The following is a 26,839-nucleotide window of genomic DNA, read 5'->3' on the forward strand; positions in this document are numbered from 1 at the left end:
GCAGAATTACCAGGTAGCCCAGTTATGAGGTTTTCTCACTGGCGTCTTCCAAGTTGAGTCATTTCTAGAATATATACTTCCCAGTATTAAATTAATCTGCTATAAACCAAGGTTAAATCTAGCTTTTTATATATGCATGCTTAATAAACATTGTCATGCATAAAAAGGCAGCAGTATTTATTTGTGGTACCGCCATTTTTACTTAAATATGTTGAATTGAATTTTAAGATTAACTTGCACTTGCAATAGATAATAGTTACTATAAAAGGGCATTTTTTTCTTCAAAAAATATTTTCTCTATCTTTATGCATTCTAAGGCAGTGCTTTCAAATGTTTTACAGCTGAACACTCTACCTCATTTCTTCCTCCAAAGATAACGTATTTTAAATAACTCTGTATTCTGAATAAGCTGCATTTCGTAAGCGACAGTTTATTTGATTTCTCATCTAAATAATCCTCAACACATAATTGCTGGTCTCAACTTTTCATCAACATGAGATAACCAGTGTTCTGCTTCAAGGTGGTATAATTTTAGCTGTGAACGTAAGAGCTTTGTTTCCCTTAACCTCTATTTTCCTAGGTTAGACACATGTAACCTTTCTGATTCACCTTTGAAATATGAGTGATAGTTCGGGAATGCCCCTGTCCTCTTAGCTTAGGAGATTTGGGGTTTGGGCCTGGGTTAAACACTTACTGGTTCAAGGTTTATTGTTTAAGGTTAAAAATGTAAATCAACAGACTTCATACACTTTTGTTTTAGGGACAGGCAGACATGTGTCTATCTTCCTTTTATCCTGTGGTTTAAAAGTATCTGTGCAAGTATTGCTGTGATGTGATAAAAGCCTCAGTCTTGCTGCTTGCTTATTAATTAAAGCATTCGGCTCAGGGGAATATGGTGGACTGTGTCTGGCTGTCTGTGTGGTGCACTCTGTTAAACAGAAAGTCCTGCGTAAGCATTTGGGAGAGATTCTGAACACTGAAGGCCTCCCTCTAATTTTAGCTGATCTGTTTTGCAATTGCTGATGGAGAAAGTAAGTACAGTATCTTATTAATATGACAGGTTCCTTAGTTGGATGCTATTTTGGTGACTTCCTGGGTCTCTGTGTTATAAAGTTAGTGGTCAGGACTAGCCATTGCCTCAGGTGTCTGAGAGCCAGCTCTCAAGTGAGAGTGTGTGTTCCCTGAAGGCAGGGGCAACTCTTGGTCAAGTTGGGTCTCTGCCTCTCATCTTGTGAGGTGTTGGGCCCATAGGGGACACTCAGGTGATGTCACTGGCTCATTGCTAAATGGGAAACTTGCTTTCTGTAATCTAATTCTTTGGTTCTTATTTTGGATTTTTGGTTTCTTTTAGGGAACTGCCTTGTCCAGAGCCTGACCTTTTTTTTTTTTAAAAGGAAAAATTATTTAAATTTGCATATATATATACAAAAGTAGAGAGCAAAGTTTAATGAATCTCTATGTACTTGATGTGCAGCTTCAATAATCATCCTGCAAATCTGGTTCCACCAGTTTCCCTAAACTCTTCACTCTTCCCTTGCATTTGCTTTCTCCTTTTCTCATTTTTTCTCTTCCTCTCCTTTTCCTTCCCTTCGGTATTTTGACATAAAATTTAAACATCCTCCTTTTCACCTATAGATGTAGTTATGCATCTGTAACTATAATACCTTCTTTCTTCTTTTAACATAAGTATTGTATTAAAAGTTTAAAGTGTCCAGCCAGGTGTGGTGGCTCACACCTGTAATCCCAGCACTTTGAGAAGCTGAGTCAGGAAGACTGCTTGAAACCAGGACTTTGAGACCAACCTGGGCCACACAGTAAGACCCCTGTCTCTAGAAAAAATAATAATAAAATAATTAGTTGGGCACAGTGGCATGTGTCTGTAGTCCCAGATACTTGGGAGGCTGAGGTGGGAGGATCACTTGTGCCCAAGGGTTTGAGGATGCAGTGAGCTGTGATTGCACCATTGCCATCCAGCCTGGGCAACAGCAAAACTTCATCTCTTTAAAAAAAGCTGTTTGAAGTGTTAAAAGCACAACAGCAAAATTAACAACCATCCCTTAGTATCACGAATACCTAGTCCATCTTCTGATTTTTTCCTGCATTATCCAAGATATCTTTCTAAAGTCCCCCTCCTTTTCTTTTTGCAAACTATTGATTTGTTGAAGGAGCTGGACTATTTGCTTTAAGTTTGCTCTAAAGATTGCTTTCTTGAGGTATTGTTTGACTTGTGTTTGGTATAAGGTCGCTAGATCTGGAGGCTTCATGAGATTCAGGCTCAACTTTTTCAGAGCCTGACTTTCTAATAACTAGGTGTGAAGTGAGCATATTAATAGTTGACCACGGGAATTAGTAAGACGTCCCCTCTGAAAGCAGAGAGTAGGCATGGGGATGGGTGTTAGCAGATGGGGCCAGGTGATGATCAAGGCACTAAGCTTGAAGTAGATGAGTTTGAGCTAAGATGCTCTAACCCAGCTGTGAACCCCAGGAACTGGTCTGCAGCATGATGTGAAGAGGAGGAGGTAGCATCTGGTTAGGGAGCTTTTTCAAATAACTTCTAAATGATCGACAACTCTCAAGCAATAACTTGACTGTTGAATAGAGGATTAAGAAAAGTTGGTTAAGGAAAACGAAGAAATGAAATGGTCACAGAAGCGTGGGAGGGGAATGGCTGAGAATGGGCCACAGTCCAGGTATGGGGCTGAATTTCTAGTGTTTCCCACCATGGTCTCTATTGAAACTTCTCCTTCTGGTTGTGTGGCCACATGATGGCCCAGAGCAGCAGCTAGCTCTTCAGAATTTACTGGCTTGTTAAACTTCCCAGAGCGGCTGCTTGCTATGGTCTGTGTTGGGGACTGGCAGCCACACAAAAGTTGAATCACAGATTATAAGAAATAACACTATCAGCAGCAGGCAGTGAATGCATGCTGATGTGAATGCCTAAACAGAAATGCACAAATGCCGAGGGATTTATTCCAAGTGGTGCCTCCATACTCTTCAAAGTGGAGAAATAACTGTTGGACTGGCTTGTGATGTTGGCCCTAGAGTTGTGTAGGCTTGAAGAAGGGTTATGCAGACTCTTGATGTGTTGTCTTCTCTTTAGCAGCTAGTAGGATGGACTCAGGGACCTCAGAAATGAGATGTTGGCACATGTATACCAAAAACAGCATAAGGACACTAGAGAAAGAGAGTGGAGAGATTTTTTTAGCTTTGTGACCCTGGACTTAATAACTCTGTGCCTCAGTTTCCCCATCTGTCAAGTGGAGAAAATCATCATCACCACCTCATGGGGTTGGGTGAGTTAAGAAAAATATATATGTAAAGTGTTAAGAACTGTGCCTGGCACGTAGTCGGTATTCATCCAAGCACCTGAGATTTTATAGCTCTCGGTAAATATCTGCTTAATGAGTACATAAATGTTAGCCATTATATGAAGCTAGGGCATTATTATTGCATGCTCGTGTCAGCTGATACTATGTGATATATATCAGCACTGTGAATGAAGAAAGTCATAATTTTTACATAGGTTTCAGGAAGTGTATATACAGGTAGTAAAATTAATTGTCAGGTAGTAAACTTAATTGCGCTTTGGTTAGCACTGGAAGCACAACTGAAGCCGTGTATGTGTGTAAGCTGGTCATTTATATACAGGTTGTTAGTCCTTAGATGCCCAAATGCTGCCACTTCGAGGAATTCTTTGAGAGCTACCAGTGGTGTTTCAGGTCCTCTGTGGTGTTCCCTAACATTTGTTATTGATGCGTGTGTATGTCTCTCATCTCCTCTGTTGTCTGTAAGCTCCTAGAAGGCAGAATCTCCAATAGTGCTCTGCATGAAGCAGGCAGTCACTAAATACTAAATGCCCAGACCAGATTATGTTTTCAGCAAGACAGGGAAATTCATCAGATTTTTATTAGAAAACACTGCATAGAACATGTGTGTTGGAGGGATGTTATATATGGAGCTGCCTCTTTGTTGCAGGGAGATAGATAAAGGAGTTTTCTCATCAGCTGTTGCATATGACTGTGATTCTGCAAACGTGTCATCGTCCCCAGACTATAGGCATGGACCTGGATGTCCATGAGAATTCGAGGAGGTGTAAGACATGGCCTCCACCGCAAAGGCTGCAGAGACAGACCAGAAACAGGCTGAAAGTTAAAGAAGGTAGAAGGCAGTTTGTGCTCTGGACTTCAGAGGAGAGGAATATGGTCTGCAAGCTAAGCAAAGGGAGGTTTTATGGAAAAGTGGGTGGGTAGCAGCTACAGCATTTGCAGAGAGGACATAAATTACATCTTTGGCTCAAATGACAAGGTGAGGTTTGTATGACTGAGACCTAAGTGTGCTTCAGGACCCACTTACTTGTTTTTGCTACAGACATCCTGGAACTGGAGTTAGAGCCACTCTGGTTAGGCTTTGTTAGCTGCATGGCAGTTGGGTGTTAAGACCACTTTTTGTTGAAAGGCCTATCTGGCACTTCTCTGCCAGTCTCAGCTTCCCGAGTGAAGGTAAGACTAGTATCCGCTTTCTGGGGTTACTACAAGTATTAACGAGACAGTAGGTATCACCATTAGTAGATGGGCTGAACTTGGAGGAAACATTTGGGAAACAGCTTTATCAGGTGCACATCTTTATTGCCAAAGGTGATGTGGAATCTTCCTACCTGCCTCTTCAGAGCATCCTGGGCAGATCCCCCAGATTCCTTGTGATTTTCTGTAGGTTACCAGTATTAAAAAGCCAGTTTTAGTCTTCTTCATTCTACCTAGCTCAAGAGTTTCAGAAAACAGCAGTGCTGAAGCATTAGTGTCAGCATCTAATTTTGTTTTGTTTTGTTTTGTTTTTGGTTGTGGGGGCGGTCTTTGCTCCACTTATTTGCCTCTTTCCACCCGCTGCTGGCCCCTCCATAGTCAAGGGTCAAGAGGATTGGAGATTAGAGAAGTAGGCAGAGTCTTTTCACTTACCAAGTGCTGGTGGGCTCCCTCTGGGCTGCCACATGTCTCCTGTCATGGCTGGCTTTTTTGTGGGGGAACATTGGTGGTTCTTTAGAGCTGCCTCCCCGCAACTATTATACCACCCTCAGGGACCTTACAAGGACCTTTCCCTGATGCTCTGTCCAGCTGGCCTCTGCAGCCTTCGCCTCCTCCTGCCCTGAGCCTTCTCCACTGGCAGATAGCATGCCCACTTCTGCAGGGTCCTGCATGGGGCATTTGGCTGCCTTCTGAGCTGTCCTGCTGGTTCCCCAGGAAATCCAGCATCCTCGTCCTGCCAGAGTTGCCGTGCTGCCTGTTCTTCCCCCGCAGCCTTCCTAGCAGCTGCAGCCAGGTGAGGGGCAAGCCCTCTACAAGCTCCTGGAACTCCCTGTGCTCTGGTCCAGAAACAGTATGGGGTGGGCTCGTGAGCTTGAGCAGCTCTGCAGTGCTTCACTGGGCCGTGCAATGCCATTTTTCTTTCTTGTAAGTGCTCCATTCTTCAGGAGGGGTCCTCTCCTATACCCTCATGGAAGGGAAGGGGAGATGCTGCAGAGCTCTCCTCTCATTTATTTATTCATTCATTTATTTATTTATTGAGATGGAGTTTCACTCTTGTCCCCCAGGCTGGAGTGCAATGGTGTGATCTCGGCTCACTGCAACCTTCACCTCCCGGGTTCAAGCGATTTTCCTGCCTCAGTCTCCTGAGTAGCTGGGATTACATGCACACACCACCATGCCCAGCTAATTTTTTGTATTTTTAATAGAGACGGGGTTTTGCCATGTTGGCTGGGCTGGTCTCAAACTCCTGACTTCAGGTGATCCACCTGCCTCGGCCTCCCAAAATGCTAGGATTACAGGCATGAGCCAACACACCTGGCCTCTCTTTTAACTTCCATCGGAAACCTCTCCTCCCAAGCTTGCTTTGAAATGGGCTGTGACATTTGGTCACTGCGTAGCAAGTCCTGTGAGAATGAGCCGAGTGCCTGACTTTAGAAAGTGAGTACTTTCTAAAGTGTGTGTCACCTATTGTGCTAGTTTTAAGTAAACAGGAAGAGTCTCATCCTGTGTTCTTCATGAGGTTCATAGTGCAGGGCCTGGCACATAGTAAACACCCAGCGAGTATTGGCCACTATCATTATTTACCTTCTTTGGGCTGTAGTTTTCTCATCTGGAAAGTGGAGTTTATGGTGGGTTCTGCTCTGCTTGCCGCTTAGGGCTGTTAATTTGCATGAAAGTATCATAAGTCCATTTCATTTTTATACATTAGCCACAGCAGAACGGGATCTCTCCGCGCATGTTTAAGGCCTTTGTAAGCAAGAGCCACCCGGAATTCTCCTCTAACAGGCAGCAAGATGCCCAGGAATTCTTCTTGCACCTGGTGAATCTAGTAGAGGTGAGTAGTCAGTCTTCACGGATACTCAGCAGGGTTGTAAGAAGGGTGCCGAGCCACTCAGTGCAGTCCGCTGTGGCTTGATCAGAATGCCTCCCCACTCTCTTTCTTCAGTCTCTCCTGTTAAAGCTGGTTCAGAATCAGCTCCCTGGAAACTCTCTGCTCAGCCAACTTGATGTGACTGCTCTTCACACTCCAGTTTCCAGACACTTGTGGATCTCTGTGCTTCTTTTAACCTGTATGTGTTATAGGAGTGCTTGCCAGTTATTCCATTCACAATTTATTTTTTTCTGGTCTTTGTGACAAAGTTCCTTAAGAGCCTGCGTGGTATTTGGTGTCCTCCTGCCACTACTCAAAGATGATGAGTCTGCTTACATCAGAATTGAATGCCATTAAAAACATTTTTTTTTTTTTTTTGAGATAGAGTCTAGCTCTGTTGCCCAGGCTGGAGTGCAGTGGCACAATCTTGGCTCACTGCAACCTCTGCCTCCTGGGTTCAAGCAATTCTACTGCCTCAGCCTCCTGAGTAGCTGGGATTATAGGAGCCTGCCACCACGCCTGGCTAATTTTTGTATTTTTAGTAGAGATGGGGTTTCACCATGTTGGTCAGGCTGGTCTTGAACTCCTGGCCTTGTGATCCGCCCGCCTCGGCCTCCCAAAGTGCTGGGATTACAGGTGTGAGCTGGAAAGCCACTGAGAATTCCTGAGTAAAGCCTTTTTTTTTTTTTTCCTGGTTACAACAGTGTTCTTTGTGGAAAATACAGAAAACACAAAGGAGAACATCAAAATCCCCCTTAATGCCACGCCCTGCAAACAGCCAGTGTTTTTTGTTTGTTTGTTTGTTTGTTTTTGTTTGTTTGTTTGTTTTTGACAGAGTCTTGCTCTTGTCGCCCAGGCTGGAGTGCAGTGGCACGATCTTGGCCCACTGCAACCTCCGCCTTCCAGGTTCAAGTGATTCTTCTGTTGTTTGTTTCCTTGTTAGAACTAGGCTGCAGTGGTTTCTCTTGTCTGCCTCAGGGTTACTGACTCACATGTCTGCTCAGGTCCATGATCTTTTGTAACTCTGTTTATCATTTATTAGTGATAACTTTTTTTTTTTAGAATAAAGCCTCCCGAGTAGCTGGGATTATAGGCACCCACTACCACGCCTGGCTAATTTTTTGTATTTTTAGTAGAGACAGGGTTTCACCATGTTGGCCAGGCTGGTCTCGAACTCCTGACCTCAGATGATCCGCCCACCTCTGCCTCCCAAAGTGCTGGGATTACAGGCATGAGCCACTGTGCCCGGCCAACAGCCAGTGTTCACAGGTTGGCATCTGCCCCTCCCGTCACTTTCCAGGTCTTATGTTAATTCTCTACATGCTCTTCTGTAAGCAGTGTTTTCACTTAAATGTTTGCCACATCATCACATCTGTTAACGGAGCATAATTTCTGTTTTATTTGTACCTTATTTACATGAGTGTATTTATATAGTCATATTGTACATGTTTTCATGTTTCCAGGGCAGCCCTTTATTTTTTTCCCTTTCTCTTTTGATTGGCTTCTCCTCCTCCTTTCTTTTCATTCCATGAATTTCTCTCCCATGGTTTTTAATTTAATAATATTGAAATAGTAATCCATGATGAACTATATTTTATTTTACCAATCCCCATTTTTGGACTTTAGATAAATTCCAGTGTTTTTCTATTAAAGTGCTTTGGTGAATGGGCATGGCCAGAGGAAATTTTTAATAAAGCCAAGTGTTTACACCGGGTTTAGAGTTCATTTTCTACTAAGTCTTAGTGGCTCAATATTCATACATTTACTAACCTGATACAATCCATCCTTCAGAGGAACCGCATCGGCTCAGAAAACCCAAGCGATGTTTTTCGTTTTTTGGTGGAAGAACGCATTCAGTGCTGTCAGACCCGGAAAGTCCGCTACACGGAGAGGGTGGATTACCTGATGCAGTTACCTGTGGCCATGGAGGCGGCAACCAACAAGGGTAACAATTCCAAAGTGGGAAATTGGTACTGTGTGTCTTCATATGGGAAAACCCTCAAATCAGAGAGAATGGTTTAGTCACTGAAGTGTGTCAGGAGTAGACCCAGCCCAGGTGATGTCTGCTTTGCACATCTCTTTTCATCTCTTTGTTAGTTCCCATGTGACTTTTCCTTTGAGAAGAATCAAATGCATCACAGGTTTTATGGAGGCGTTATGGTTGGAACCTACGTCACTGCCTATAAATTTGGCCAACTACTGAATATGGAGTCAGCATAATTTTGGGGAAAATTATTGATAATGATGTATGTAGAAAATTCTTTAACACTGTCATTTATAAGTTGTGCTATAAAGTCTGAGGGAAATGATCAGGACTGCATTTTTTAAAGTTAGACATTCGAGCAGAGGTCTCTTGAAATAATCCAGCTTTGGCACATGAGTATTTCAGCCACCTCTTCTGGGAGATAAATTGTGTCAGGGTTCTTTGTAGAAGCAAAGCCCATTAGAAGGGTCTCTGGGCTTTGGAAGAGAGAAGGAGGCAGAGATGTGGCACTCATGTTTGGTGCCTTCTCCTTCCATCAGTCTAAGCTGGTTCTTCCTAGGCAGAATAGACAAATGGCATTTCTTCGAATTAACATCGTAGAAGCAAAAAAGACAAAATAGCTGCTGGATTGTGCATCTCCTGTGAACCAGTCATTTTTGTAAAGTTCAGCAATTCCACTATGCAGCCATGAAAAGGAATGAGATCATGTCCTTTGCACATGGATGAAGCTGGAAGCCCTCATCCTCAGCAAACTAACACAGGAACAGAAACCAAACACCGCATATTCTCACTCATAAGCGCGAGTTGAACATTGAGAACATATGGACACAGGGAGGGGAACATCACACACTGAGGCCTGTTGGTGGGTGGGGGGAAAGGGGAGAGAACTTAGAGGACAGGTCAGTAGGTGCAGCAAACCACCATGGCACACACATACCTATGTAACAGACCTGCACGTTCTACACATGCATCCTGGAGTTTTTTTGTTTTTTGTTTTTTTTTGAGAATAAAGAAAAAAAGAATTCAGCAGTTCCCTGGATGGCCCTTTTTGCTCTTTCTTGTGTGTGGGGGGTGGTGGGTCAGTTTATGATGTTAGTTGGAAAGTGATGATTATGATGATTTAAGATGAAACGATTTTCATTTTCTATATGCTCATGCAGTTTTTGATCAGTTTCAAAATCCTTTTGGTGTAGAAACAAGGGAATGGGAGTCTGCTGTTTGTTTCCTTGTTAGAACTAGGCTGCAGTGGTTTCTCTTGTCCGCCTCAGGGTTACTGACTCACGTGTCTGCTCAGGTCCATCATCTTTTTCTAACTCTGTTTATCATTTATTAGTGATAACTACTTTTTTTTTTCAGAAAGGAGATTTATAATTTAGTCTCTGGAATTTGACTGTTGGGAACACCTAATGTTAGCAACCTAGATATAAGTACATCATAAACTGATTGGGGACAGGGGAATGAATTTTAAACCATCTAAGATGTGTTTAGGAAAACACATATGTGCGTAAGTGTACTTACAAACTGATAAATAAGGAGGTTTTTTTTTTTTGAGTAATACAAAAGAAATGACCAGAAAGGCCATTCAAATTGACATAAAATTTTGACTACAGGCTAGTTTCCAGGACCAGATCTGCTGGTGCTTGGGAGGTTCCTCTTTTTCCCTTAGTATTTAATCATTTGAGTAGGAATAGCACAGAGGCCTTCTGGGTTGGTAGCCCTGATGTCTGAGGTGTTGGGTAACCTCCACAGGAAGTTGTCTCGGCAGTGTTGGTTACTGTCATGGGTTGTGTGATGGTGGCTAACTGCAGTCCTGTAGTTATCCTCCTCCTTGGCCTCACAGGGACCCATGTGGGACCCATGACCTCTAATCATAGTTGCTGGTGGAACCAAATCAGAAAATGTGTAACACTCGATCTGGCTCTTGCCAGGCGCTTAGTGGTGGTTCTGTTTTTTTTTTTTTTTTTTTTTCTGCCTTTGGTTATTTTATTTTAAAACAGCTTAAAGTTAACAAGAATGTTTTTGTTACTTTTGTGTATGTGTGTGTGATCATTGGCAAAAATTGATCCCCTTACACAATGTAACATCTCTTTCTGGCCTTATCTGTTGGGTTGTGGAGGGAGTGCTGATCAGAGTTTTAAGTCCAGCTTTGCCAATAATTGGCTGGTTTTGACTTTGGGCCTCAGTTCTTCAGCAAGGCAGTGAAGGACTGGGAAGAGGTGAGCCCTTGGACCTTTTCTGGCTATGAAATACTCTGATGCGAAGGCCTTGTGTTGGGAGGATGGCATTTGAATAATCCCAGTATTGGCCTTTGGACAAACCAGGTTCATGGGCATTTATATCACACACATGGTCTGACCCTCTCACCCACCCAGGCCAGGCCAAGCTCACACTTCCCTCCTGTCAGTCGCAAAGGGGAGCATGCAAAAAGATGTGAATGGCTTGATACCACCTGTTGGTGCAACTCTAAAGACAGCCCCAGAACAGCCTTTCAGCAGGGGCATCTGGCTCTGTAAAGGACGACAAATAAGCAACTCTGGCCCAGCGCAGAAGCCTTCAGGGAAGACTGTCCAAAGAGGGTGCTTTTCATTTCCATAGGGTAAGAGTGATTGCAAGGTCTATCATTTGCTCTTTCACCCAGATGAACTGATCGCTTATGAACTAACGAGAAGGGAAGCAGAAGCAAACAGAAGACCCCTTCCTGAGTTGGTACGTGCCAAGATACCGTTTAGTGCCTGCCTTCAGGCCTTCTCTGAACCAGAAAATGTTGATGATTTCTGGAGCAGTGCCCTACAAGCAAAGTCTGCGGGTGTGAAGTAAGTGTGTGTATGTGTGGTGGCAGTGGGGTGAGGAGGGGCCTTGAGGGGTGGGGACAGGGGTAAGGGAGAGGGAGTGGGTGTTATTTGTGTCTGTGTGTGTTTGTTCATGTGTGATGGATGGGATTATGGTTCACACACCCTAACTGTCGTCAAACTTCACTTGTGTGAGACCTGTCCAATAAAACAGGCCTGTGATTTATATTACGTGCTAAGGAGGGGTTTTCTTTTTTCTTTTTTTAAATGTAAGGTTGTGATTTATTCTCTATTAGGAGCCTTCCTTCCTTCCTTCCTTCCTTCCTTCCTTTCTTCCTTCCTTCCTTCCTTCCTTCCTTCCTCCTTCCCTTCCTCCCAACCTTGACCCCACCCCCAGCCCCTCTCTCACCAAGAGGATACAGCCAAGAAACAATCCCCTACCCCCAAATGGCAAGAATGACATTATTCATGAAGAAATTACAAAAATGCTGAAGACAGGCCTCCATATTTAAACTCCATTGCGCTATATTTTAACTCCATAATTAAAGACTTATTCTCGAACTTGGTTGGCTATGTTTCTCCTTGGAGACTAGGAGTCTCAGGACATCTCAAAGTGGACAGGAAGTCTCCTGAGCATTGTTGAAACGAGCCGCTCAGGGTTTAGTCAGATGTCCTGTTTTCACATTGTGAGGCTGGTTGTCAGACACATAAAAGTTTTTTTTTCTCCATCTGCCACCCTAGTTGATTTGATGCAGTCGAGTCCTTGCCAACACACTTCATATCACTGCACTTAATTGGAAAAAGAGTGCTTGCAGTGGCATAAAACAAAGGGAAGTCTGAAAGTTTGGCTCCAGGAGTTTTGCTACGTTCAGATACTCTTTGGCCATTTTTCTTTGAGGCTAAGGTTGAGATTTTGGCTAACATAAAGGGGATTAAAGGATGGAACAGCTGGTGTGGGCTGTTTTTACCATGGCCTCAATAGCAGTTCAACCTATATATATATATATATATATAAATAATTTTATATATAAAATGTATATATATAAAATTTTATATATATACATATAATATATATAAGTATTATATATATATTTTAGAGGGAGTCTCGCTCTGTCACTCAGGCTGGAGTGCAGTGGCATGATCTTGGCTCACTGCAACCTCTGCCTCCCAAGTTCAAGCAATTCTCCTGTTTCAGCCTCCTGAGTAGCTGGGAATGCAGGCACATGCCACCAAGCCCGGCTAATTTTTGTATATTTTTTTTTGTTTTTTTTTGAGACGGAGTTTTGCTTTTGTTGCCCAGGCTGGAGTGCAGTGGCGCAATCTCTGCTCGCCACAACCTGTGCCTCCCAGGTTCAAGTGATTCTCCTGCCTCAGCTTCCTGAGTAGCTGGGATTACAGGCCTGTGCCACCATGCCCGGCTAATTTTGTATTTTTAGTAGAGATGGGGTTTCTCCATGTTGGTCAGGCTGGTCTCGAACTCCCAACCTCAGGTGATCCTCCCTCCTTGGCCTCCCAAAGTGCTGGATTACAGGCGTGAGCCACCGCACCCAGCCAATTTTTGTTTTTTTAGTGGAGACAGGGTTTCACTATTTAGCCAGGCTGATCTCGAACTCCTGACCTCAGGTGATCTGCCCTCCTCAGCCTCCCAAAGTGCTGGGATTACAGGCATGAACCACCATGTCCGGCCTCAACCTATATTATTTGTTCTCTGTGAAACCCCTCCCTCAGGCTTCTGCTATGTTTCAGATTGTAGAGTTCATATGTTAAAAACAGGAAAGCAAAAACAATTTATTTCAAAAAGGAAAAACAAGCCATATTTGTTAAAATTATTTTTAAAAAGCTCCCTATCCAAGGGAGATTAATAGTAGTTCATTCAGGTATCAGTTGCCCATCACTAAGTGAGTTTTTATCCTAGGACTGCTCAGCTGTAGGTGTGGGTGGTTGTGTGTGTGTATGTTGTGTATGTGTGCACATGTGCATGTGCCTGTTTGTGTCCTTGCAGATAACAGTTGTTGAGTTCTCAAGTTCAGTGTGAGAGATAATTTATTACAACTCAGAGATATCTTTGGGCAGTTAGACCTCTACACACTCTATTAGTGATGGAAGCAATTTTTTAAAATCATTGACAGTAGGTTTAAGACTGATTCCTCGAACGTTTATCCTTTTCTCTTTGTGCTTTTGTTGTGATTCCATTTTGGAGGTGGGAGGTGATTGTGGGGTCTGGAAGTTTCGAAAGCCCCAGCATCAGGTGTGAGCTGCCGACTGGGGTATTGTTCACTTGCCTGGCCCTCGGCCACCCCTTTCTGCTCTTCAGAAAAGGGGCCTGGTGTCTTAGAAGTGCAGGATGTGACACACTGTCTGTGCCTGCCTCTCCCTAGAAGTGTCCTGCTAGGAAGCAGCCTTTTCAACACCTGGAAATGGCCCATCTTTAAAATGGGGACTGAGAGGCATTAGCTTTCCACAGAGAGGCAGATTCCTTGAGCCCAGGGCTAGTGGTCAGGAGACCTGGATTCTTCTCCTGTGTCTACCTTCCACGTTAGCTTCTGTCCTGGGGCAAAGTCACCGCCCAGTGATTCCATCTGTAACGGAGAAATGATGCTCTCCTGAATTTCTCCTCAGATGCTACAAAATATTCAGTTGTAGGCAGTGCTAGCATATCTATCTAGAATCCTCGAGGAGGGGTTTCTGCTTTCTATAGTTCTTACAAGGAGCTTTTACCTTTTCCTTTTTGTCTGCATACACACATGCTCTTGCATGTGCCTTTTATATACATAAGAAGAATTAGTACTGGGCATATCCAGTTGTTAGTAATTGAAAACTGGTCCTTGTGGGAAAGAAAAAGATGATGTTAAAGGTAATAAAGCAACTATCATTTATTGCACATTTGTTATTGCCAGGTCATGTGTTAAGCACTTCCCATCAATTATCATATTTCATCCTCTTAGTAGTCTGAGGTAGGTCCCATTATTTTCTCATTTTATGAAGGAAGAAATGAAAGAAGTAATTGGCCAGTAAGTGGCAGGCATGGGATTCATTCCAGTCTGATTGAGTTCAAACTCTAAACGCCTGCTATCAAGCACCCCCATATTCCTTGTCATGCTTGCTTATCCTTACATTTTTGTAGAGCCTTGCTTTTTCTTTATTATGCTTTATCATGTTTCAAATATTAGTTTTGAGAAAACCAGTTCAGTGGATTTCTAAGAGATGTTATTTTTATTTCCAGCAATGTAGGCTGTGATTCAGTCTATGTTTTGTTAATTTGGGGCCTTGGGTTTTTCTTTTGTTACACCCAGAGCCTGAAGACCAGGAAGAGGCAAAAAATGTCCTAAAGATCTTGGTGGATCTTGCATCAGTATGGGCCAGGCCTTAAGACCCTTCTCTTAAATGATCATGAACAGACCATGTCTGGGAAGAATATTAGTGCTTGGAAAGTTTATTCACCCAGCAAATATTATTGCTCACTTAGCATATGCTAGGCAATGGGTTGAACAAGACCTAATTCCTGCCCTCAGATAGCTCACAGATGAAGAGTTGAGAGGGAGAGATTTTTACTTACCCATTCTCATTTATAAAGAGAAAAGCATAGTGTGGGGTTGCAGAGCACAGACTCTAGGTAGATGCCCAGTGTTTGAATGCCCAGTCTAGAACTTATTGGTATGCAACCTTGGCCAAGTGATCTCACTGCCATAAGCCCGGCTTCCCTATCTGTAAACTGGGGATAATAATGGTACTTTCTTTACAGGGTTGGGATAAGGATTAAGTGAGATAAGCCGTGTAAAGTGCTTCACACAGGGCAAATATAGGATGGAGTTGTTATTTCTGTTATGTTTATCTTCGTTTTTTTGTCTTTGATGATATAATTTGAGTGTGGTGGATTAATGATCATATTTTCAACCAGTAGACAGAGGAAGATTATGGTTTTTTTTAGTTGTTAGGTTTTCAATACTGTAGACATCTTAATGTCTTAATGTCAGGAAGAGGTACAGTTTATATTTCTTTCTCAATAAAATCTTTATCGTATTTTTGCCTTAATTGTGATTTAGTGAACAATCAATATATTTTAAATAATGTTAACAGGTTGTTAACAACAACACAATATTGTTGTTGGGACATATTCTAAGCACTTTATATGTCTTAAATCATTTAATTCCCATAACAGCTCTTTGAAGAAAATTTGCTGTCTATCTAGATCTCTTTGAATGATTTACATTCTAATGATCTTTATTAAAAACATATCATTTTCCAAGAAATATTTTAATTCCAGAAATTAATTTTAGAAATAAAAGAATAAGCTGAGCATAATTTATAACTTTGCTAGATTTAACTAACTTGATGTCCCCAAACTGCAATAAATGAATGCAAAGCATAACTTTTGAGATTGATTTGAACAGATATATATTGAACAGTTACTACATGTGAGCGATTCAACTTGAGACCCTATAGAGATTACAAAGATGAATAAAGAATGTTTTACCCAATAGGGCAAATATTATGTGAACACCATCTAAATCTACTTTCTGGTACTTTTAGGTTGGCGGCTACCCATAACACAGTGATGTGTTAAATTATCCCTGCCCCAACCTTGAGTTATATTCCACTACCGCTATTATGGTATTACAGCTGACACTCCGCCTAGATACTGACCACAGAGCAGCTTCAAGAGTCTCAGGGATCCTGAATCATATTTTGGAAATCATTGGTTTACCAATGTGTTTTGGTTGATTTCACTGTTATGTATTTTCCAGATTTTAAGCTAATATGGTAGGAAGAGTAGGTAAGAAAAAGAACATTTTTACATTAAAATATCATGGCCGGGTATGGTGGCTCACATCTGTAATCCCAGCACTTTGGGAGGCCAAGGTGGGTGGATCACCTGAGGTTAGGAGTTTGAGACCAGCCTGGCCAACATGGTGAAACCCCATCTCTACTAAAAATACAAAAATTAGCTGGGCACGGTGGCAGGCGCCTGTAATCCCAGCGACTCAGGAGGCTGAGGCAGGAGAATCACTTGAATCCGGAAGGCAGAGGTTGCAGTGACCCGAGATCACGCCATTGCACTCCAGCCTGCGCAACAAGAGCAAAACTCTGTCTCAAATAATAATAATAATAATATATATATATGTATATATGTGTGTGTGTGTATGTATGTATGTGTATATATATATATAAAATACCAGACGGAGTTTGTTGTTTTTTTGGTGCAGTTGAGGACTTGGTGACATTTAAATAAGAATAATGTGTATTACTGCTTCTCAGAAGATAGAAAAACCTAATTAGAGATAATATATAATTTCTGGAGAGTGAGCCTGGCTAATAGTAGATTAGTTGCTTGGGATGATAAAGCTCCTGTTTTCTGAATTGCCTTTATTCTTCTACCAACTTTGTAATGGAGAATTTGAGATACAGGGAATTTAAATAACTTGCCTGGAGGTAAAATACAGATAAGTGACAGTTCAATTCAGCATCCAAGGCTTTATAGCTTTATAGCTCTTTCATGACAAAATAATCATGCTAATTCCTTAGGTATATACAATACTTTCTAGTGCGCCAAGCGGTTTCACATCATTTCATGAACATTGCACGGCCTGGCAGGTGGACATGATTAGTAAGTCCATTTTGTAGATGGATCAGGGAGTGTCAGTGGTTTGCCCAGATTTGGAGTGAATGAAGTGGCATTTTCAAGACCCACATCCACATCGTTTGACTGTTTTTTGCCCCGTGTTCTGTCCCTGCGCTGTGCCTTTTCTCTGACACTAGGGGGCAGCAATACATTTGCATTTGTTTTCTAAATTCCGGGAAGATGCATTACAAATAGAAGGCAATGACTTAGATTTGAAAAGTGGAATAGGGGAGGATATTCTAGAATTTTTTATTTTAAAAGGTATCTGTGATACCTATAAACAGCTCATTTTCTTTTTTACATATACCTACCACACCCACATTGACTACAAATAGAAATGGTTGTTAAAAACAAGATGATAAATGTGGAGTGAATGAGCTGGAACTAGGGTATGAATTTGGTGTACAGGTTGAACAGTCTGTGTATAAAATTGCCAAATCCATGCCCAGGAAATTGAGCCTTTCTGAAAGTTTGAAGAGGATTCAAGATACTAGTAATGTGTATTAATTTTAAACTTCAAGGCCCGGATTCAGATGTTTTGGATACTTATCCCATAATATGTCTACCCCTAGGATCCATGTGGCCATGGATTAAGTACCGCAGTATTTTAATGAGGCCCTGGCATTTCCAGTAGTCAACCTCAGCCAAAGTTGCAGTAAGCCCTTCGTCCGCCAACTCTGCGCTATAAAACAGTGACTCTGTGTGGAAGTGGAAGTGGAGGTGGGGGTGTTTCAGGATCACCTGGGGAGCCTTTTCAAACCCCACATACATGTATACCATGCATGCATGCTGTAAACAGTTAAAACTATGTATACTAAACTCTAGCAAGGATTTCAGAAAAAATAAATGGTTGAAAAGCACTTTTCAGAAATATAAAACACTACAGCAAAGTAAAAGTAACAATTTTGAAACAGGTCCAAAAGCATTCTTTTTTTTTTTTTGAGATGGAGTCTCACTCTGTTGCCCAGGCTGGAGTCCAGTGGCATGATCTCAGCTCACTGCATCCTTCGCCTCTGGGGTTCAAGTGATTCTCCTGCCTCAGCCTCCCGAGTGGGGATTACAGGCATGCCCCAATCCCCACTAATTTTTGTATTTTTGTGCCTGGCTAATTTTTGTATTTTTAGTAGAGACGGGGTTTCACCATGTTGGCCAGGCTGGTCTTGAACTCCTGACCTCAGGTGATCTGCCCACCTTGGCCTCCCAAAGTGCTGGGATTACAGGCGTGAGCCACCGCACCTACCCAAAAGCATTCTTAAACGATAACATTCTACATTAAACATTTTCTTCTTGTGAAGAGGCCAGGACAAACGAGCAGGGGAGAGCGAATGTGTGTCCACTTACATGTCTGTGTTTGCATGTTCCTCCTCTTCAGTTCAGCCATTGGAATGGCCAGGTGTGCCTCAGACAAAGTTGATATGCTTTTTGAACTGTATTCACAATTCTTATTGCCTTGTTTCATTGATATATCCCCTTGTGTTTCCCAGAACATCTCGCTTTGCTTCATTCCCTGAATACTTGGTAGTGCAGATAAAGAAGTTCACTTTTGGTCTTGACTGGGTTCCCAAAAAATTTGGTAGGTATCTTTTGCATGCTTTTGCTTAAAACATCAAATGAGCCATTTAAACAACATGGCATGTGAAAGAGCCCATGTAGTTGGCTGCCACAAACAGTTCCATTTCATTCCATCATTCTCACCTTTCTGTTTTGAATCAGAGTATATGATAAGAACTGACAATAAAAATTGCCACCTGCTCACCCCTCCAGTTATGGTTTCTGGAATGACCAAATTCTAAGAGTGTAAACAGAATCCTCACATTGTCAAATAAACAGTGCTTTCCCAACTTTAATGTGCATATGAATTATCTGGGATCTTGGTTAAAATGCAGATGCAGATTGGGCAGGTCTGGAGTGGGCCTGTGATTCTGTGTTTCTAACAAGCTCCCACGTGATGCTGATGCTGTTGGTGCTGCTGGCCCACAGGCCACACTTTGAGCAGCCAGTGGTTGAACATGCAGTCTCCTCATAGGATCTCTCCTCTGCCTCTGAGCAGGCAGGTGTGGCTAATGACATTCACTTAATAAAGTAGAAAAAGCCAGTTGCATTAGACAGTAAAACAAAAGGATGTGATTTTGGCTTCATGAGGCTTTCTTCGTGCTAATTTTTAAAGTTCCTGACCATTGTTAGAGGTTAATTTTCCAGATGATACATAAAAGCCTTTCTCCAGCATTAAGATCTAATACAAAGGGTGTTACTAGGTTGTCCTCGGTGGTGTGGAAGAATGTACAGTTTCTCAAGCAAGAACCTTGGACTATTTGCCAGTCTTTTAAAGTTTTTATGTTTTTAAGTACTTAAGAAAAACCCAACTCAATCTTACGCTGGTTAACTAAGCACTCGTCTGAAGGGGATAGGTAAAAAGGATGTAGAATCGGCTGCAGTGATTTCCTAGAGACCTCCAGCACTAACAGTTACACAGCACTTGTTTGCCACGTGAAATTGTGCTGGGCTGTTACTGATCCTGCAGGAGATCCTCCCTTTTCCTGGCAGAATAGTTTTGTGAGCAGGGGAAGGCAGAGGGCAGGATGCTGACCACTCAGCTTTTCTTCCATGGACCTGAAAAGCACCTGAGAGAAAAAACTTTCTTGCTCTGAAGGCTTTGAATTGCCTTGGAAATAGTTTGCTTATTTTATTTGTCCTTGGAATTTCTGTAAAGGAATACAAAATTTGAATGATATTTCATTGACTTGCTGAATTTTAAGGAACCTCAAAATGTTCTTGAATGAACCTGAATTTTTCTCTTAAGGAGCAGTTGTATTGATTTTGATGGTGAGTTTTTATGTTTGGTTTTGCTGCCCCCTGAAATTTAAATTTGCTTTTTTAAACTAAGCTTTGTTCTTTGGGTTGTTGTTTTAAAGTAGGATTTATGTACCTAGTATCATAACTGATTTTGGGGACAGTATTTTCAGGTTGTTTGCTAGCCCAAATGATGTATCCTGCACCAATATTTGAACCCATTTTTCATTATTATCATCTGAATATGTGCAGCACTAAATCTTGACAGGGAATTAGTCTGACAAATTTTGTATTTGAATAAGTCAACACAATAACAGAGCCAAGAAGTTAAAAAAAGTACTGTAAAGATAATACACTTGAGATTCAATTAATTTCTTTAAAACGTCATTATTTATTCAATATCTTGGTTAGAATATCCACAGTACCCATCATGATCTGAGAACGGGTTGCATCATCAAATGGGGTTGCAAACTCAAATGCCTCACAAGGACAGGGTAATGATCTAAATGAAAGAACTGGGCTGAGTATAGGAGGCTTGTAGCTAGCTATCTTGGCCTTGCTTGGGTGTTCCCACTTTGAATAAAAAGATGAACTAGAAAAACTGCCATAAGACTCAGAGTAGCACAAATATGATGCTCAGGGAGCAACAAGGAGCAGTGGGGTCTGTGTCAGACTAACATTGCACCATTGTCTAGGGTAGAAACTGAAGATTAGCTCCCGATGGTTGTTACCATATGAGAATGTGCTACAGCTTTATGCTTTTCAAAATAAGCTGGAAATCTGGATTTTACCTTAAATCTTCTGATTTAAACATTGGAATTTGTTGTCCACACTTTTAAAATATCAAACAGATTGTGTCTGGGCCACAAATGGTCTATGGGCTGCCAATTTGTAACCTCAGGCTTAAATGATTTGCTCTTGTTTGGGGTGAAATCCTGCCACCCACTGTATTTTTCCCTGGGTTCTCCACTAATATCTGATTAGTCTTCATGAACCTGCTGGTCGAGCGACATATTCTAGGGAATTGAAAAACATCTCTTAGCTCTGTCTAGACACATGCATGTAGAGTTATAGTGCTGGTATTATAATAAGGTGATAATGGAGAGCCCAGTGGATACAATCTCTCTCATTTTGCAGATGTTTCTATTGATATGCCAGACCTACTTGATATCAACCATCTCCGAGCCAGGGGGTTACAGCCAGGAGAGGAAGAACTTCCAGACATCAGCCCCCCCATAGTCATTCCTGATGACTCAAAAGGTACCATCTCCTGCCAGGAGAATATGCGCTACCCTCCCACCCTGTTCTATAGGAACAGTCTCTTTCTTCCACCGTGTTGCTGCTACCACCACCACCCATTGGTGGTCTAGCTGCCTTGCTGTGATGTAACCCACCACCGACACAGAAGGGAGGCATGGCTGTAACGGTAAACATAAAATAGACATTGTAAGAGGCACAGACCCATCATGTGTGGTTGAAATGGACAGTTTTGTTTTGTAGGCTCTTAGTCTAGGGAAGCTGTGTCATTCTTGGGAGTACCTTTGGACAACCTAAAGGGGAAATTGAACAGTGTGAGTTGGTTTTAAAACTGTGATGGCATCTCACCTCCCCAGCTTTTTTACTGCTTCATAGAAAGGAAGAGATTTGAGTTTCTCTTTGACTCTGTGACCCCATCACTGGTCATTGTTCAGAATACATAACTTTTTTTTTTTTTTTTGAGGTGGAGCCTTGCTGTGTTGCCCAGGCTGGAGTGCAGTGGCATGATCTTGGCTCATTGCAACCTCCACCTCCTGGGTTCAAGCAATTCTCCTGCCTCAGCCTCCCGAGTAGCTGGGACTACAGGCGCGTGTCACCACGCCCGCTTAATTTTTTTTTTGTATTACTAGTAGAGATGGGGTTTCATCTTGTGAATGAGGATGGTCTCGATCTCCTGACCTCGTGATCTGCCCGCCTCAGCCTCCCAAAGTGTTGGGATTACAGGCGTGAGCCACTGTGCCTGGCCTCATAATTTTTTAATGGAAAAGGATATGCCAAAAATAGTTGTCTCACCTTTGTGAGTTCAAAAACAGTGTCAGAAAAATCTTGGTTTAACTATTAGCGCAGTTGTCCTCATGAAATCAGTTTCATTCTGGCTTTGTTTGCTCACCTGTTTACTGTTTATCTTCCTAATGAGTAGATTAACTCATAACGACAGAGCACTCTGGGACCCTCTGCTAAAGGTTTTCCATCAGTTAAACAGTGAAGGTGACCATGGTCAGGTATAAAGGAAGGGCAAGATGAGTCTAGAAGGAGCAAGATAGGATTCAGATAGGCATCTGTATTATGTTGTTCTCTAATGCTGGGTCAAATGCTAAATTATAGAGAAAGAGCAGAGAAGGGACATTCTAGGTCACGTAGTACAGGTGGTTCATTAAAGGGGTTAAAGAAGGATCAGCATGGGCATCAGATAAATACAAGATGGTTTATTAGTACTGCTCCAGCTCTCTCTGATGTTCATAATAGAATCTTTGGTTTGTTGTTATACAGAGATCTTAGAAATACAGAGAGGGCCAGGTGCGGTGGCTCACATCTATAATCCCAGCACTTGGGGAGGCCAAGGCGGGCAGATCACGAAGTCAGGAGATTGAGACCATCCTGGCCAACATGGTGAAACCTCACCTCTACTAAAAATACAAAAGTTAACTGGGCGTGGCCGCACGTGCCAGTAATCCCAGCTACTCAGGAGGCTGAGGCAGGAGAATCGCTTGAACCAGGGAGTCGAGCTGAGATTGCACCACTGCATTCCAGCCTGGCAGCAGAGCGAGACCCTGTCTCAAAAAAACAAACAAACAAACAAAAAATACAGAGAGAGGCTGGGCGCAGTGGTGCATGCCTATAATCCCAGCCCTTTGGGAGGCTGAGGTGGGAGGATCACTTGAGCCCAGGAATTTGAAACCAACCTGGTCAGCATAGTGAGACACTGTCTCTACAAAAAATAAAAAATTTAAAAGTTTGCCAGGCGTGGTGACTGGTGACATGTGCCTGTAGTTCCAGCTACTCAGTAGGCTAAGCCAGGAGGATCACCTGAGCCCAGGAGGTCGAGGCTGCAGTGAGCCATGATTGCTGTACCACCCTCTGGGTCTGGGCAACAGAGTCAGACACTGTCTCCAAAAAAAATTTTTTTTAAACAAGAAATAATAGAGAGATAATAGGGAAATAGTAGTTTGTTAGGATAATAATCAAAGCATCATGTTTTAACTAACCTAAACGCCTGAAAGCTATTACTTTCTCTTATTACTGAGGCTGGGGTGGTCTGTGTGTGGTTGAGGGATTGACAACAGTGTGTGGTCCCCAGGAGTGGGGAGGGGATTGGAAATGCCCTGGATCAATGGGTTTTCTTTTTCTAAAACTCCTCAACATGGTTTGGTCTCATTTTCTGTCCTCTCCCTTAATTTCCAGATCGCCTGATGAACCAATTGATAGACCGTATGTATCTTTAAAAATGTTTCTCAATGTCCTACTATTGTTATTAATCTGATGAATTTGTCTGTGAAAGTTCAGTAAAGAGGCATTGTTCTGTACGTGTGTGTGTGCAGCTTTTCCCAGGTGGGAACGACTCTGTGTCTGCTAGTCAGTGACATGCTGATCAGGTGGCCCGTGGGGCTCAGGAGAGTGACCATTAGCATGAAGCTAACTAGCCCTGGGTCAGAATCTTGGCCTGCGGTTTATGACTGTGTGACCTGGAGTAATTTACTTACCTTCTCTGAGCCCCAGTTTCCTCATGTGTGAATGGGGCTAGCCATGCCCTTTCTTCCCTCTCTGGCTACTGAGTAGACCTCTTTGTGCAATGGTGGCACAGTGGTCAGTCACTTTTTCCTATCCTGCTGTCAGACACATAATGAAGACACACAGCTGACAGGACACGATACTGTTAATTAATGCTCTCAAGGATATTAGTTTGATTGGATTGTTTGTTAATTTTATAGCCTTTTAGTTCCTAATCCTGTGGGAGTTGATACTCTTGGTTTTCTAGAAAGAACATAAAAAATAAACGATAGACAATATTTAGATATTAACTAGGAGAAAGAGAAAGCATTTAACACTAGATACTCTAAATCTTTTGGTCTGTAAAGTCTTTCAAGACAGTAACTAATATTAATTTAGGAATCTGAATCTTACACATTGCGAATGATTGATCATGTAGCTTAGACCTCTATGTCTCCTTTCTTGAGACAATTATGTTTTGCTGATTGTTAGAGGAGTAATTAGAGTCAGCAAGGGTCAGCCTGCCATGATCTTCACATGCAACCTGGTAGGACAATGGGTAGCCTGGGACATACTGTTCCCACTGCGAATAATCTAATTGTAATAGCCACTGCTAAAGTTTTTGAATGCTTACCATGGATCATTTAGCATTTATTGTTCCATAAATTCTTTCAACGGTCTACAACTCTACTTTTTATAAAACAAGGTCCCAGATCTCATTGGGACAGGTCTACAACTCTACTTTTTATAAAAAAGGTCCCATATCATGGTAGGAAGGGCAAAGCAGGTGACATTTTATAGAGGATCAAACTTCTTAGATCTAGGAAGTTTTGGAGACCGAAGACCTGGGACCAGAACTAGGGCTAGGAGTTACCTTGCTTCTCATGCCACTAGACTATCCTGGCATGTGAGAGGTTTGCTGGTTGCACCTGATGCTGTGGAGAGCTGGCCTGCAGGATCTCACTCCATGGGAAGTGATGGGCATTTGGAATTCACTGTGCCAGAGGAGCCTGCCTCCGACGGTGGGAGCATGCAGCCATTTTTTAGTGTTGCTGATTTGGCCATTTATTTCCTCCTGGATCTAAGCATGCTGTCTTACCAACAATCAGGAGAAAATAAAACTATCTGTCATGAACTGACATTTGCATCCTACCTTTCTTAAAATTTTTTTTTTTTTGAGATGGAGTCTTGCTCTATCACCCAGGCTGGAGCACGGTGGCGTGATCTCGGCTCACTGCAAGCTCCGCCTCCCGGGTTCACGCCATTCTCCTGCCTCAGCCTCCCGAGTAGCTGGAACTACAGGCGCCCGCCACCACAACCGGCTCATTTTTTGTATTTTTAGTAGAGACGGGGTTTTACCGTGTTAGCCAGGATGGTCTCGATCTCCTGACCTCGTGATCCACCCGCCTCGGCCTCCCAACGTGCTGGGATTACGCACGTGAGCCACCGCGCCCAGCCCTTAAAATTTTAAAAAGAATAACTTTATTTTCTCATTACAAAAGTAAAAAGTCATTTAGAGATTATGGAGTAGGCAGAAGAATCATCCATGGTTCCATCACCCATCTATAACCACTGTTGACATTTGGAGTATATCCTTCTATTCTTTATTGTGCCTGGCTCACTTTATTTTTCACAAAAATGGAATTATACATTTCTTTTTTTTTGAGACGGAGTCTCACTCTGTCACCCAGGCTGGAGTACAGTGGCACAATCTCGGCCCACTGCAACCTCTGCCTCCCGGGTTCAAGCAATTCTTCTGCCTCAGCCTCCCGAGTAGCTGGGACTACAGGTGTGCACCACCACGCCCAGCTAATTTTTTGTATTTTTAGTAGAGATGGGGTTTCACCATGTTGGCTAGGCTGGTCTCAAACTCCTGACCTCGTCATCTGCCCGCCTTGGCCTCCCAAAGTTCTGGGATTACAGGCGTGAGCCACCGCCCAGCTGGAATTATGTATTTCTGGTCTAATATTATAAACATGTATGTTTGAGATTATATCTCTATCTATATATCTTTTAAGACTAAAGTCTTAAAAGATGTTGAAAGGTGCCCTGCAGAGTTTCATAGTTTCTTTACTGTAGGATTCTTTATTACAGAACTTTTGAGTCTTCACTGTGCTAATGCACATCATGAATTTCTAAGGAGAGGATAGACTATGTAGGTTTAAAAACTTATTTGATCACAGAAACTCCGTGTTTGATTCAATGGTTACATCTCTTAGAATACTAGGATCCTGTAGAACACAATTTGGGAATCACTGTTGTCCAACATTATTGTTTTCTGAACATTTGACCTGGATAGGATGTTCTATGTATCTTCCTTGTAAGAGAGCACTTTGGTAAATGCATTTTTTTTTTGAGACGGAGTCTCACTCTGTCACCAGGTTGGAGTGCCGTGGCGCGATCTCAGCCCACTGCAACCTCTGCCTCCCGGGTTCAAGCGATTCTCCTGCCTCAGCCTCCCAGGTAGCTGGGACTACAGGTGCACGCCACCACCCCCAGCTAATTTTTGTATTTTTAGTAGAGATGGTGTTTCACCATGTTGGCCAGGATGGTCTCCATCTCTTGACCTTGTGATCCACCTGCCTCGGCCTCCCAAAGAGCTGGGATTACAGGCGTGAGCCACTGCACCCGCCTGGTAAATGCATTTTCAATACAAAATTTTTGTAGAACAGCTATTTCTCTTCTCAGTTCTTTTCCTGATTGACAGAAAATTGACAGAAGTTTTAGTAGAGTCCTCAGGACATGGAAAACCCAAGGGATATATTTTATATTCCTGTTTTTTCTCCTCTTTTGGTGTAATTTGAGAACAGTGTGTATGTGTATGTATCCGTACATACACACAGATTTACACATACATCTCTATCAGTATCTATATGTTATTAACACAAGAAAACAAAAGCCTCTGTATCTGAGCCCAAGTTACTTTGTAAAGCCGTCTCTTAATGTTGTTTTTTTTTTTTTTTTTGAGACAGAGTCTCACTCTTTCGCCCAGGCTGGACTGCAGTGGCACTATCCCGGCTCACTGCAAGCTCCGCCTCCCGGGTTCATGCCATTCTCCTGCCTCAGCCTCCCGAGTAGCTGGGATTACAGGCGCCCACCACCACGCCGGGCTAATTTTTTGTATTTTTAGTAGAGACGGGGTTTCACCGTGTTAGCCAGGATGGTCTCGATCTCCTGACCTCGTGATCCGCCCGCCTCGGCCTCCCAAAGTGCTGGGATTACAGGCATGAGCCACCGTGCCCGGCCTCTTAATGTTTTAAGCTAGTATAATTAAAAAACGAACTTTTTCCTTCTATACTTAACATTTGCACTCTCCATTTTCCAGAGCTGCTTGCTTCCTATGATTGCCAGATGTATCTATAGGCCTGCAGTAACTTTCTGTGAGGTTTAAGGAACAGGCTTTTAGGGCTGTAGATAGAGCTTTCTGTTCAAGTTTCAGTCATAGGAGAGGCTGTCGTAGAGGTCTTGAGAATGCTCTGAAATCGTTCTGGAAATACACTAAATCTCCCCATATGAAATTAC

General features: G+C 42.5%; 1 protein-coding gene across 6 annotated transcripts in view; it reads left to right on the forward strand.

The window, feature by feature from the left end:
• The window catches only part of USP13 (ubiquitin specific peptidase 13), a 134,404-nt gene that overhangs the window by 79,095 nt on the left and 28,470 nt on the right, over positions 1–26,839 (forward strand). For 5 of the 6 annotated variants that reach the window (XM_004038064.5, XM_055381813.2, XM_055381816.2 and 2 more), the window contains 6 exons: positions 6,229–6,354; positions 8,182–8,335; positions 11,013–11,187; positions 18,268–18,356; positions 20,711–20,833; positions 23,012–23,038. In XM_004038064.5, the coding sequence (XP_004038112.4) occupies positions 6,229–6,354; positions 8,182–8,335; positions 11,013–11,187; positions 18,268–18,356; positions 20,711–20,833; positions 23,012–23,038 (694 nt within the window). The remainder of the gene's footprint in view (positions 1–6,228; positions 6,355–8,181; positions 8,336–11,012; positions 11,188–18,267; positions 18,357–20,710; positions 20,834–23,011; positions 23,039–26,839) is intronic. The other variant, XM_063704406.1, reaches the window with a different exon arrangement.

This window comes from Gorilla gorilla, chromosome 2 (assembly GCF_029281585.2).
Source record: "Gorilla gorilla gorilla isolate KB3781 chromosome 2, NHGRI_mGorGor1-v2.1_pri, whole genome shotgun sequence".
In the NCBI taxonomy this organism is placed as follows: domain Eukaryota; kingdom Metazoa; phylum Chordata; class Mammalia; order Primates; family Hominidae; genus Gorilla; species Gorilla gorilla.